A 15,084-nucleotide genomic window follows, 5' to 3' on the forward strand; every position below is an offset into this window, starting at 1 on the left:
AAAACTTAATCCATGTTTATGTTTCTACATAAAGTTAAAATATTCATACTATAGCCATGGATTTGTTTATTAGATTTTACAACAGAATGTAATATCAATAACATTTTATTGAATGAACGACTCAAAAATACTTTTATTGATAAATAAAATATGTTTTCAATATTTATGAACGGCGAGTTTTAGGACATTCCCAACTCCAAGTGTATTAGTAATATATGTAACAACAATCAACATTCAATTAGTAACATGTGTGTTCTATTTTATAAGCACGATATTCCAAGTGTATTAGTTGTGTATTAGATATAAGACATGAGTGTATCAGACACTGATTAGGAAATAGTTGATTAACTGATATAATTAAAATGAAGTATATCAATAGTATATCATCTATATATATTCGACACTAGGTATATCGCTTAATGAATGTACTAGATATTAAGTATATCAACAGTGAGGGTATCGTAGACTTTTACTTTTTTAATGCTTGGGTTGGGCCGGTTTTTGCTAGATCTGCAAAAGAAGAAAATTTGAAGGCACACTTGCAAATATGATATCCTATTTTGATGCATGCAATTGCCTCTTGAGAAAATTGGTGTAAACTAAGAATTCGAAAATTAAGAGAAATTATGAAAGTACCCATATGAAAGAAAAAAAAAAAAAAAAAAAAGGAGGATACCTATATAATTTGTTTAAAATTGGTTCTTTTCAAACTTAAGAAAATGTCAAACAAATTGACCACCATATTAACAGTAGGGGCATTTTTAAAATTCTTTTTTTAATTTTAAAATTATATTTTGCAATGAAATATTAATGGTTTTTGTTCATATATTAATGGTAAATGTATTTTTGAACTTTTCTTAAGTTAAGTGTATTTTTTAAACAAAACTTTAATAGTTTTCATCCAAAACTAATGACAAAGGTATTTTTTTTTTTTAATTATTTTTGAAAGTTTAAGGGTATTTTTGAAACTTTTGAAAATATGAGTATTTTTTTTACACAAAATACAAAGTTCAGAGGCACTTTTTATAATTTAACATTAATATTATTATATTTTTACTTTCAACACAATTTTTTTTCCAAAAAAAAAAAAAAATCATTATATAACTTAATGAAATATTTTGGTGAAAATTTATTTATCCATCTATTCTATATTCTATACTAATTAAAAGTAGGTTAGGAGGAGAAACTTTTTATTTCCCTTTTTATATGATTTTTTAGTTCTTTTTTAGATTGACAAAAAAAAAAAAAAGCAGATTTTAACATTTCATTTGAAAAAATTAGCAAAATAATTATCCTTTTGTAAAAATGGCAAAGTGAATTAAAAATAATAATAATTATGAATTTACAAAGGTCCAAACTACCTCCAACCATGCAAATAAGATGCTACAGTCCTGATTTAGATGGATTTTTAAATACATCTTAATTAAAACAACATAAAATTATCAACGTACCTTTAATGGGCTTGGACATGTATTAGAAAATTTCAAATTTGAAACCTTAATGCAACTGATTTATCTTCCCCAAAATCAAAAGCTTCTTTCCCGATCAATCAAATCCATCATTGAATGAATTACCTTCCATTCTCCCCTATGCTACGAAAATCCCAAAACAGATTAACTTTTGATTAACAAGCTACTCCATTGTAAACTATCTGAAAGCTCAATCCATCAAAACCACAAGGAAAAATGAGAGTGAGAGATCGAAAGTAGTGTTGTTTCGATAGTTATTTTCAATAGGAGCTTTGGTTTACAACTTTCAACCTTTTGAAACTCATGCATTAGGGATTTGAAGAAAGATGTTCATGAAACCTAGAAAGTAGTCGTTCTATTGAGGCTGATTTCGTTGATAAAGACAAGAAATTATGAACAAAACCCTATATTTCATGTTTAAAACGAAATTATCATAAAGATAATGATAAAACCAAATTTAAAAATAAGAAAAATTGGTAAAAAAATGAGATGTATTTATATATTTCATGTTTAAACCGAAATTATAATAAAGATAATGATAAAAACAATTTAAAAATCTTATGATTTGGTCAGGATTAACATAAAAGAGAAGATAAATATAAAATGTCATATTTGGGAAAAATAATATAATATGAGATTTGAAAATTCAAATCGATTATTTAGTATAAGCTTGGATAATTTTCATAATTGAGATTTTTGCCAAAATATTTGCATGGAAAGAGGTTAATTAAGATCATTATAATAACAATTTAAAAATAGTATAATTTGATTAGGATTAAAGAAAATAGAAGATAAATATAGAAAGTCAGATTTAGGAAAGTAATATAATATGGGTTAATTAATTATTTTGTAATGGAAGGAAAAGTACATTTTAGAATTAACATAAAATAGGTTCATCCATTCGTTTTGCTATAATTCTGAAAATTCATATGTTTTGCTATATTATGAATGAAAGTGTAATTAGTGCTACAGGATTCAATTTTCCTTTATTTTATTCCCTTTTAAAAATTGTGGTAAAGCATGGATTCAATAACTGACAAAATTAGAGCAATTTAGAAGGGTCAATAAAGTGGTAGGGAGAAGGGAGTGTTATAAATTAAAGTTGGTTATGAAATTGTGTTACCTGAGTTAGGTGTACAAAATTTAAGAGGGTTTAATTGAACATTCAATTTCTATAAAGCAAAAGAATGAAATAAAGGTACAAAAGAAAATATCATATTTTAAAAGAATGTTTCCATAAAGGGAATATTAAAAATTTCTACTTTCTAGGAGAATTAAAAGCTTAAGAGATCGTTTACTTGGAATTTTTTTTTCATTGGAATTGACGTAGACATAGACATGCAAAACTCATGTTTGTATCTTAAGTTTTAACACTTTGGCTAAGAATAAATTATTCCTAGCATCCTCATTTCCCTTGAATAATGGTTTTTTATTCCCTTTCAAAATTAATATAAAAAATTATATAATTTCATTTTAAATATAGTTAATTAATTAATTAATTAATATTAATCTAACAAAATTAATATAAAAAATTATTTTAATAAATCTATAATAATCTAAAATATTTGCTTAACTTATTTTTGCAATAAAATTTATTAAATGCATGCAATTACTTTTTTACATAAATTATTGTTATTAACTAACACTATCTTAAATATATGTTATTAGTAAACTAAGACCGGTTAAATTAGTTAGTACAAAAATTCATAATAATAATAATTGATTTTTTTTTATATAATCAAGCAATTATTTATTGAGATTAATTTTAGTTTCATCATTCATTATGAACATATCATTATTGATTATTTATAATTAGCAACTATTTATTGTGATTAATTTTTATTACTTCATTCATTATTAACACATCATATTTATAAAACTTTTTTTTTCGTATTTTTTACTCATGTTGAACTTAATTAATTATAAAAATAATTAAGTATTAGATTATAATTAATATGACATTTATTAAATATATTGATTGGTTAATTTTGATTATAAATTATTCAATTTTCAAATATTTATAATTAAAATTATTGTTGATTCTTAATTAATAAATAAATTTTTATCCATATATTTAATAATCCTTATTGTTTAATAAATTAATCTATTACCATTAAATAAGAATGTCATGCTTAATTTCATAAATTAAATACAAATATAGTTTTTATTCATAAATTCTAATAGCATTTTTCATATACAATCAAACACAATTATCTTTGATTTTCAAATATCCTATTCTCAAGGATTCCGACCCTTTTGACTTGCAAATAACTTGTTTAATCCTTATATTCTCCCCTTTCTTTTTCTTTACTTTTCTTTCGATTGAACTTTTCAGTTATACTATACCATAATATTTGCAAAAAAGTCAAGGTCTAAGATTTCATCAAATATAAAGTTTTTTCTCAATCAAAAACGAGAAAAATGGTATATCGATTTAATAGAACAAAGCAGGAAAAATGCAAAATGTTGGGGATTACAGAAGCTCCTTCAATATGCATTAATAAATACTAATGATTATAACTCATAAGACTTCAAACAGAGGCTGAGGGTCTACCCTATAATTTCTTACATATAATTTAGCCACAGATGAGTATATCAAGTTCAAATCAACCATCAGCCACCATCACTTCCTATGTACAGCTTCCAAACCAAAAGCTCAGATATCTCACAACTTCAGTGACACCCTATCTTCTTTTTCACTTTTTTTCCAATAAAGTCCATGTCCACTCGGAAGCTCAAATTTTTGAGACAATAAAGAGTTAATAAAGCATAAAATCGATATTTTTTAGTCATGGGTCGCGAATTACTCGGACTAAACAAGGGATGGAACTCCCGACTTAGCTAAACACCTCTAAGCTCAACCAAAAATTCATCAACGTGATGCTGAGCCTGGTTCACTTAAGACAACGAGCTTTAACCAACAGAGCACCCAAGGATTGTATCCGTTAACCAAGGATGATTTTCGTCTTTCAATTGTCTGAGTGAAAATTGATCTATAAATCGAATTGCTCATGGAACCTTCTTTCTCAAATCATCCATTGGACCAACCAGCAATGGAACTGGTTGTTTTTTTTCCTTAATACAATAACCACGTTCACTGAGAGTAAAAAAATGAAGGAATACAATGCATACAAAAAAAAAACCAAGCCCACAAAAAAATCAAAGGAACTCCACTAAAGAAAATGGGACCAATCAAACAAGAAGTATAAGAACAATAGTAGCAATACGAACGTATTATTATGGATATTATTAATTGATTTGAAGTGCATAGTTCAAATTACAACATAATGAACCTATTAAGCGCCTTTCTCCATTTACTTAACTTTCCCACTAATTTAAGTAGTCTATCTAATATCATCAAAACAAATGCATATGAGCAAAATTTATGCTTAAAGATTGCATCCTGCAAATGAACTAAATGCAGATGGCAGATCAAACTAAGATTAAGAAGATAACAAAACTCAGCAAAACTTTAAAGTTGCTTACTCATCTTCTATTTTCCAAAGAGCCCTCTTTATCCGATGAATCAAACTTTAGTTTTCATCTGATCCAAAGATTTTCATCCTTGATAATGGAGTTCTTAGGTACCCATCAACCTCAAATTTCTTTGGTGAGAGCTCCCTGTATTTGGCGAATTGCTGTTTGGCCTCCATGTTCTTATCAAGTAAGCTGTAAATCATTCCCTGACAGAAGTAAGGCCTAAAGTCACTTGGATCCTCCTTCACCAATTCTTTGTAACTCTTCAAGGCTTCTTCTACATTCTTCTGCAAGAACTGTATTTGAGCCATTATCAACTTAACATCCCTGGCTTCTTTTACTTTGTTTTCATTCTCAGCAATTTTTAAAGCCTCTTCTAATCGCCGAAGCACAGCCTCTCCTTCCCCACAACGATCCATTAACAATGCGTTTTCAAACAATGCTTCAAAAGACAATGGATTCACAGCCAAAATCTCTTCAAAAACTTCTCGTGCATTTTCCGTTTTACCCATTTCCCCAAGCAACCTGGCCATCAGAAATTTCCACTCGGTCACCGACGGTTGAGCAGATACCAATTGCTTCAAAATTTTCAGTGCTTCTTCATCCTCACCATTCTCAAGTTTTTGCTGCAGGAGCGATTTGAGCGCCTCGATAGCTTCAGAATTCGATTCGAGAAAGTCATTCAACGGCGAGGATTGTTTCCCCTCCTGATCCGAATCCTCAGCAATCCGCTGATCTTCCTCCATTCTTGAAGCTTCCTCAGCTACCGCCGCTGGAGATTCAGCTCTGGCAGGCAAATGCGAGAATTTCCCAACCATGGTGGCCGCAGCACCGATGAGAATCGCAGCTCTGGCGTAGTTGCGGAGGCATTGAACAACAGGGTGATTCCTGGAAACGGGAACAGAGGAAGCCCTAACCCTAAAAGGATGCACAGAAACAGAATTGCGGGAAAGGGGAGCAGCAAAACGAAGATTATTCGGGAGTGAGACCATTTTAGATTTAGATGCATTGAAATTGAAAATGGATGAAAGAGATGAAGAAGTAGGTGAAGATATGGATGCAAATGTTGAGCTCATGGCTATGGCGAAGAAGGAAGAAAATGTGTTTATGGATGGTCGGAGGGTTTTGGAGGTTGAGTTTGGCACACGGTAATTTCAAGAACATGTAAAGAGTACAGTTTTGGAATGGGACAGAAAGAAGCTTCCGAAGCCTGTTCTGCAAGTTATCCAAACCTACCTACCTCCGGCGCCGGCGCCGTTCGGATTCCGACTATCGGAACTTCGTTTTGTTATCTGCTTGCTAGGGCTAGTTCCACTTGGTCTAATAAAAGAGCGTGCAAGAAATTACTTTTGTACGATTACAGTTTTTATTTATGTATTTATTTATCAGGGTGAGGTGGAGAAATCCAAACCCTAATCTCGAAAGCGATTTACTCAAAATAATAATAATAATAATAAATTTAAGGAGTTGTTTAGAGTTTTGAATTGAGATAGGATGTCTGAAATTGTTGTAGAGTTCATATGCTTAGGAGTGAAAGTTATTTTATCTAAGTTCATATGTCTGTGTTTGGGATGCATAATTAAGTTCATATGTTTAAATATCTACAGTTTTTTTGAACTCTAAATAATATGCTTTTCTGATTACTATTTTTGTTTTATACTTTTTTATTTAATAATTCTACACATCCTTATTTGAATAAAATATGGATGACAATTTTTTTCTTTTAAGTTTTAAAACCAACCTTTCTTTCTTTCTTTCAATTAACCCATTATATTTCTTATAGAAATATGGTTAAATAAAATGAGAAACTAAGTGAAATCAAAACTTTTGATTCTATCTCATTTTTTTGCATGAATTTCATTATCATTTTTTTTTCTTCTTCCTATTGTTGCTGTATATTTTTACTATGTCATGAATTTTTTTTAATTAAATCTCCCACGTCATCATAATAGCTAATGGAATATCATCACATTTTTTCAACAGTTTCACTTTCATTTCCTCTAAATTTGGTGGTCATCAGAGAACAAATATTTTTTTTTCACTAATTCTTGCTAAAAAATGTTCCAAGAATTTTTTTTTTTCATTTTATGTTTTTTTTTATTCTATGTTACATACTTTTCAACTACATACATATTTTTCGTCTAAATATTCTTAACATTCATTTGATATGTGAATTCATTACGTACAAATATTGCACTTAATGTGAACAAAATAATATTTTTTATATAATCACCAACCTTACGACATACTTTATTAGTCATCAGTCTTATAATAGTCGAAAGTGGTTGTCGTTGTCAAAGTTGATTATCAAAGATAATTTTTGCTGGAGTTTGTAGTCAGAGGTGGTTGTCAAAGCTTGAAATTGATCACATGAATGTGTATTGGAGTTGGTTGTCAAAGTTTGTCACTGGAGGTGGTTTTCGAATCTCGGAGTTGGTCGAGCGAAAGTGGTCGTCGAAATTGATCATCAAAGATGATTTTTGCTAGAGATTGTAGTCGAAGGTGACGGTCGGAGCCCAAAGTTAGTCGCATGAAGGTAGTATTAGAGTTGGTTGTTGGAGTTTATCGTCGAAGGTAATTATTGAAGCCTCAAGTTGGTCGTCGGAGTTGCTCGCTCAGGTGATTTTCATCGAAGTTTGTAATCAGAAGTGGTTCAACCTACAAAGGTGGTTGTCGAAGCTAGTCATCAGAGTTTGTTGTTGGAGCCAATTGGTTATCGGAGTTGATAGCACAAAGGTAGTCTTCGGAGTCGAGTCACCGGAGGTGGTTGTCGGAGGTCAAAATTGGTTGTCAAAGTTAGTAGTGCAAAGGTTTTCGGAGCTCGGAGTTGGTCATCGAAGCTGTAATCGAAGGTGGTTGTCGGAGTTCGAATTTCGTTGCTGGAATTGTCATCTGAGGTGATTGTAGGAGCTCAGAGTTATTATCAGAGGTGACTGTTGGAGCCCGAAGTTAGTTCTTGGAGTGTGATAGTGGCTGATGGGTGGAACCATCGAAAACAATGGGAAGAAGGAAGAGTTGGAGTAAGTTGGTAAAATATACCAACTCAACTTCACCAACATTTAAAGTTGGTGGGTCAAACAATGAATTGGTATATTAAACCAACTCAACTCATGTTGATGAGTCGAACACCTCCTAAGAGTCAAAAGTTGACGAAAATATGAAGGTTTTAATTTTGCGAAAATTAATGTCAATTTCTATTGAAATTTTTGGAAAATTATAAAAAAAAAAAAAGTAAAATGTAAATTAAAAATAATAAATAAAACAATTTATGATTTTTTCCATTATTTATAGTATGTATAAATTAGTGATATTTTGTTTTTTTTAAAAAAAAAATTCAACTATACAATGAAAATATCGATCCATTCTTCATGTCGATATTGAACCCCGTGCAATATATATATATATATATATATATATATATTGACATGTCGACGAAAATTTAATACTATAAATACAAGTATAGTTGAAACATGCTCATTTTGATACAATTTTTAATCTCAATTTATTATTAATGTTATTATCAATTTTATGTTTATTAAATTTCTAAACTTTTGAAAAATGTCTATAGATTCCATATTCTTTTAATTCCTGTGTGCTTATAAAATTGAAATGTTAGAGTTTATTAACATAAATTTTAATTTTATATCTAATATATCAACTATCACTCCATTTTTTAAAAAATAAATTGAATATACCATAAATCTATTATGTTAAGAGATTTATTTGACATAAAATTTAAAATTTAATAATTTATTGGACACTTCTAAAAATAAATATGAACCGGAAAGTTCAGAACTCCATGTAGATCAGCTTTGATTAAGGAAGGGGATTTACTGTTGGTCACAGGTTCTATAAAGAGCACTATATGTATTATTCACTTTGAAAAATGTGAAAAATATACAGAAAACCCACTATACAGTTCTTTCTTTCTCCTTGAGATCTAAATACCCTTAATCTACACTAATTTTTTGGAGGGGATTAATAATGATCATTATACAAAACAAATCAAATTCCTAACCCTCTAAACACAGCATTCTGAGCAGAACTTAGAGGTGTCTCTTAAATATGGAGCTCCAAATTCACCACAGAACAATCAATCCAACAACACTCACCATCAAGAAAAACAGTTCAAGCATGAGGAGGGGCAACCTCATTCTCTCTTCTTCTTTAGGAGAACGGTGCAAGTCCGGCAAGACACGAAGGATCGAGCAGGTCCTGAACTTCCCGGTAAGATATCGAGCAGGGTTTCAATTTCTACTCCTTGGCTTTCAACATAGAATGCCTGAATTGTTCCCATCAGCAATATAGATTAGAGAAAAGAAAAAACCAGAAGTAACACTTAAGTAGTAATGTATTTGTTGTTCTTATTAGAGAGAAAGAAGAGAATTGAGAAAGTGTGTAATTTTATTCAATCACTTCTCACTATAAATACTAATGCTACATGCTAAAAATAGCTTAGTTGATAATAATTTCTACTATTAACTCCACAAAAATAGAACTAACTCCAAATATAGCACTAATAACTTTCCTAGAAAGTAGCATTTTGGATTAATTCAAAGTAACTAGAAATAGACTTGCACTTAAGTTACTAACATACTCTTAACTCAAATGCTATAAATACCTAGTTTGCTCCTAAAAGTTTGAAAACGACCAACCACTAAAAGGCTTAGTGAAGATATCTGCTATTTGCTCCTCTAATTGCAATGAACTGCACTTCTCCTTTCTTTTGCATCTCTTTCAAAAACATAATATTTTATCTTAAAGTGCTTGATTCTTCCATGAAAACTGGATTCAAAGAAATAGCTAATGTGGCTTGATTATCCACGAACGCCTTCACACCCTATTCTTGCTTTAAATGAAAGTCATGCATTAACTTCTTCAACCAAATAGCTTGGTTTACTATTGCAATAGTTGCAATGAACTCCACTTCTACAGTTGATTGAGCCATTATGTCTTACTTTTTTTAACACCATGAGAAACACCCAGAGCCAACAATGAAACAATACCCAAAAGTGCTCTTCATATCATCTAATGACTCAACCCAATCACTATCTGAGTAACCCTGCAACTCAAAACTCTCAACTTTGTTAAATTTGATCCCAAAAGACAACGTGCCTTTCAGATATCTTAGAACTCTTTTTGCAACAATCAGGTGATTCTTACTTGGACAATGAAGAAATCTAGATAAGACACTTACAGTGTATAATATGTCAGGCTTAGTGGATGTGAGATACATGACGCATCCAACTAGACTACTATACACATTCTTATCTACAGGTTCTTCTCCATCAGTCTTTTGCAACTTCTCCTTTTGAATCATTGGAGTATTCACACTTTTTCACTCCTCTATATTAAATCTCTTCAATATCTCTCTCATGTATGTTGGGACTGATGCCCTAAACTCTCATTGGGTCCTGTAGTTTGTAAATATTATATTGAACAAATGCTTGTGATGTAATAATATATGATATTTTCTTCACTGTTGTCTATGAAACATTGGATGTTTTAATTGCTTTACTACAAACCAATAAACTAAGATCTCTGGTTGTCGTTGTAACTTAAACATGTATGTGGAGACATACAGGTGGATCATGCCTTAAGTGATAACCAAAATGGTTTGTAGTATATGGATATATGAGGGAAACCTTATTTTGGTAACACTACAGATGCAACCCGCTTTATAGAATAGTTACAAGTATTGTGACTTGCTACAAATGATCTGATCCTGATCATTCATGTGGAGACATGCGAGCGAGGGTGAAGAAGTTTGTATAAGACCGGACCACGAAGTGTTAAAGTCTTGTTATATAACGTCATTCATGACAGATACTTCACTTCACTAGGATGACCATAGGTAGCATGACCTTAATCTTGAGTGAGTTGGGAACTCATGTCTTTGAGGGCAGTTCTTTGATTTGCATGGGTGCGAGTGGCCGATTGTCGACTCAAACCTACCACTTTGGGGATCCATCTAATTTGAGAGTTGGGAACTCAGCTACACAAGATGAAATTCACTCCTTCCTCGAAGCAGGGGTAAGTAGATAGATTGCTCCCTTAAGAGCTGATTTCGGGCTTGAACGATGTGGCGCCACACACCTTCCATGGCTCGAGAGGTATCCACACATAGTAGGACTATATTGTATTGTTCCTTAGAGGGATCAATGGTATTTAAGAAGTTAGATGTAACTATAGGGGCAAAACGGTAAATTGGCTCAACTATACTTAGGGGCATATGTGAAGGGTTATCATACTGTTGATTGGTCATATCCGATGGACACATAAATATATTTGTGGTGAGAAGAGTGCAGCTGTCGATCTTTAGTGGAATGCCTGGCAGTTAACGGATGGTGGATCTCGTGGCTAAAGAGTTTAGTTAGTTATTCATGTACCGTTGGAGCTTCGAGCCATAGGTCCATAAGGTCCCCTTGCTAGCTTAATGAATTCAAGTTAAGAATTAATTTTTGGGTCAGTTTGAAGTGTTCAGATTGACAAGAGGGAGTTCGATTATATATGATATGATTAAACTGGTCAATTATATATGATATAGTTAACATGATGTATGAGATACATTAATTGGAGGAAAATGATATAAATATGATTTATATCTAGTGGAGGAGAAAAGGACTATGGTTTATATGTTACATATGATGTGATATTAAACTATAGGTTATAAATATAATATGATTATATTTATTTCTTATTAAAACATTATAAGATAATTGTTGGCGGTTTTTCTCCATAACCGAATGAGATAGTGGGAGGTTGCAATCAGTTTTCATAACTGAAGAATAAAATGTAGTTTTCATTTTGCAAAGAAATCGGATAATCGCTACACGAATTAGCACATTGTGCATTTCCTAGCAAACGAGAGCATACACGATAGCTCAAAGTTTACTAAACGATCATGTACATGTGCGGATTATCTAAATGATCGCATAGTCTTTTCTAAACGATTGCGTGCCCGAGCGATTTTACTAAACGATCAAACACCCGTCTACGCAATAGAAACCATATATCTTCCACTTGCTTGGTCGTGGTAAACGACCGTTGTTTCCTCCTTCCCTCTACCGAATCTAGTAGAGCCTATACCTTCTGAATTCTCACTCTGAGGTTTCTGAGTGGTTGTGTCCTTCTTGCTGCCCTGTTCGTGAGAAGATCGTTCGGTGGTAGACGACAGCGAGATTTGGTGGACGATAGCCTTCGTGAGCGCAGCAACTGCGTGAGTTTCCGATTCCTGACGAGAGTGAGAGTTCAAGGGAAGAAAGGTTCTTTGACTGGTATGTCTCTCGTTCCTTTGCATTTAAGTTTTGTTCTAAGCATGTCGTAATTTGTTGTTAAATGCATAACTTGTATGTTTGTTTGTGAATGCGGTATTTCTGTCACAATGAATTTGGAACGATCTTGCTTCTGCTCAGAGGTACTATTTGATAAGAATTTCTTCAATGTACTTCTTTTGACAAAGGAACACTTGATTTTTGTCCTTGTTGAATCTTTATAACTAGGAAATAATGCATTAGATCCAAATCAATCATCTTAAATACTTTTATCATTTCTTGTTTGAACACCTCTAGCAAGTCATCTACATAAAAAGATAGAATCACAATATCAATACCTGATTTTTCACATAGACTGTAGATTCACCCAAACTCTTTACAAAATTCAAGTTCATCAAGTGTTTATCCATCTTCAACCCATAAAGGACCTTCATCAACAAATAAACCTTCTGCTCTTGCCTTGGTGTGATGAACCCATCTGGTCGCTCAACGTAGATTTCTTCTTCTAGCACCCCATTCAGGAATGTTGACTTCACATCCAGTTGATATACCTTCCATCCATGATGGGTTGACACAGCCAGTAGTAATCTGATTGTGTCAATCCTTGCAACAGGTGTAAAATTCTTAAAGAAATCAACTCCCCAGATTTTTGCATACCCTTTCACCAATAATCTGACTTTGAACTTATTCACAGGGCCATCAGGATTCAATTTGATTTTGAAAAACCATTTGACCCTAATCACTTTCCTATTTGCAGGCCTTTTCACCAGCTCTCATGTCTCGTTCTTCTCTACCATTCTCAGTTCCTGCTTCATGGTCTCCATCCACTTTTGATCTCGTTTAGCTTCTTCATACCCTGTAGTCTCCAACACATGCAACTATACTACTTCTCTTATACACTCCATTCAATAGTCTAATCTCTCTAACTGGTGCATCATCAACCAATTCATCAGGATTTAGAGAGATTTCTTGTTGCTTCACCTCCACTTCTTCTGTCCAATCTCATTCCTCATCCTTCAAAAACTGAACATCCCTACTAACCACCATCTTCTTTGTGTGAGGATGATAGATCTTGTTAAAGGAACTCTTAACGAAGAGAATCCATGAGCGCATTCGAATCTATCCGATTTTATCATGACCGAAATACAACATACATATTCTAACAGATAGTTATGCAAATTAACACTAATTAACGACATGCTTCGAAAAATAAAAACACAAGGGAAAGAGTTCTCATACCAGTTGAAGACTCTCTTCAACCGTCAAACTCAAAGTAGCGGAAGAACCTTTACACGAACTATCGCCCAGCAAATCAGTCGGCTGCAATAGCACGATCGTCTACACGAAGGACAACAACTCGAACAAGCACAAACAAGTAAACAACAGGGATGACACCACCAGTTGGAGCCCTTGGTATTCTCGGAGTGAGAATTCAAAGTATGGTCTTTGGTGAATTTGGTAGAGGTAGGAGAAAAGACAGATCGTGTAGACGATAAGTAAGTAGGAGAGAGAGCTATCGTATAGCAGGTATAGCAGGGATGCTTATCGTTTAGATGAGGCTACACGATCGTGTAGGTTTTACTAAGCAATCGTTTAATAAAAGGTAGACGATCGTTTAGAAAACACGACACGCTATGCGATCGTTTAGGAAAGCTAAGCAATCGTTTAGGGACAAGCGTGCGATCGATTAGGTGCTGGTGTGCGATCGTTTAGATAATGAGCTACTATCGTATAGGCTCTCAAGCTAGGCGATCGTTACGTTTTCACATCGATTGCGAATTTTCGAACTCTTTGCCAAAATGAGACCAATTTTCATTTTATTCTTCGGTTACAATAACCGAATGCGGCTGCTCCTACTAACGCACGATTGAGGAGAATAATACGACCAATTATCTCATAATTAACCAATTTAATAGTTAATGAATATAATCATATTATATTCTTACCCTATAGTTTGATATCACATATCTACTATAGTAATTTCTCCTTCACTGATATAAATCGTATTTATATCTAATTTCCTCCAAAATAATGTATCTCATACATTTAGCCAATTATATCATATATAATTAACCAGTTCAATTATATCATAATAATCGAACTCCCTCTTGTCAATTTGAACATTTCAAACTGACCCAATTGATTCTCGACTTTATCCAAGCAACCCAGGGGACCTAATGAACCTGTGGCTCGAAGCTCCAATGGTACGTGAATAGTTGACTAAACTCTTTAGCCACGAAATCTACCATCTATTAACTGCTAGGCATTCCACTAAAGATCAATAGTTGAACTCTTCTTACCACAGATATATTTCTGTATCCATCGAATATAACCAATTATGAGTACGATATCCCTTCACAGATGCCCGTGAGTACAGCTAGGCCAATTTACTGTTTTGCGCCTGTAGTTACATCTCACTCCTTAAGTACCATTGATTCCTTTAATGAACAATACAACATAGTCCAACTATGTGTGAACACCTCTCGGGCCAAGAGAAGATGTGTGGCGCCACATCATTCAAGCCTTAGAATCAACCTTTAAGAGAGCTATCTATTTACTTGCCCCTACCTTGGGGAAGGAGTGAATTCCATCTTGTGTAATTGAGTTCTCAACTCCCAAATCAGACGAATCCCCAAAATGGTAGGTCTGAATCGGCGACCTGGCCACTCGCAACCATACAAATCAAAGGACCACCCTCAATGGCAGGAGTTTCCAACTCACTCAGATTTGAGGTCATGTTACCTATGGATATCCTGGTGAAGTGAAGTCTCTATTATGAATGGTGTTATTTAACGAGACGTTAACACTTCGTGGTCAGGTCTTATACAAACTCTTTATATAGGACGCCCCCGCTCACATGTCCT

General features: G+C 32.9%; 1 protein-coding gene across 1 annotated transcript; it reads right to left on the bottom strand.

Moving 5' to 3' along the window:
- Positions 1-4,687: 4,687 nt before the first annotated feature.
- Positions 4,688-6,296, bottom strand: LOC120068511 (Protein prenylyltransferase superfamily protein). Its single transcript, XM_039020308.2, has one exon. The coding sequence runs from the start codon at positions 6,020-6,022 to the stop codon at positions 5,003-5,005; it is 1,020 nt and encodes a 339-aa protein (XP_038876236.1). The 5' UTR covers positions 6,023-6,296; the 3' UTR covers positions 4,688-5,002.
- Between the last annotated feature and the right edge of the window lie 8,788 nt (positions 6,297-15,084).

Source organism: Benincasa hispida, chromosome 12 (assembly GCF_027475165.1).
Source record: "Benincasa hispida cultivar pf3 chromosome 12, pf3_genome.v1.1, whole genome shotgun sequence".
NCBI lineage: Eukaryota > Viridiplantae > Streptophyta > Magnoliopsida > Cucurbitales > Cucurbitaceae > Benincasa > Benincasa hispida.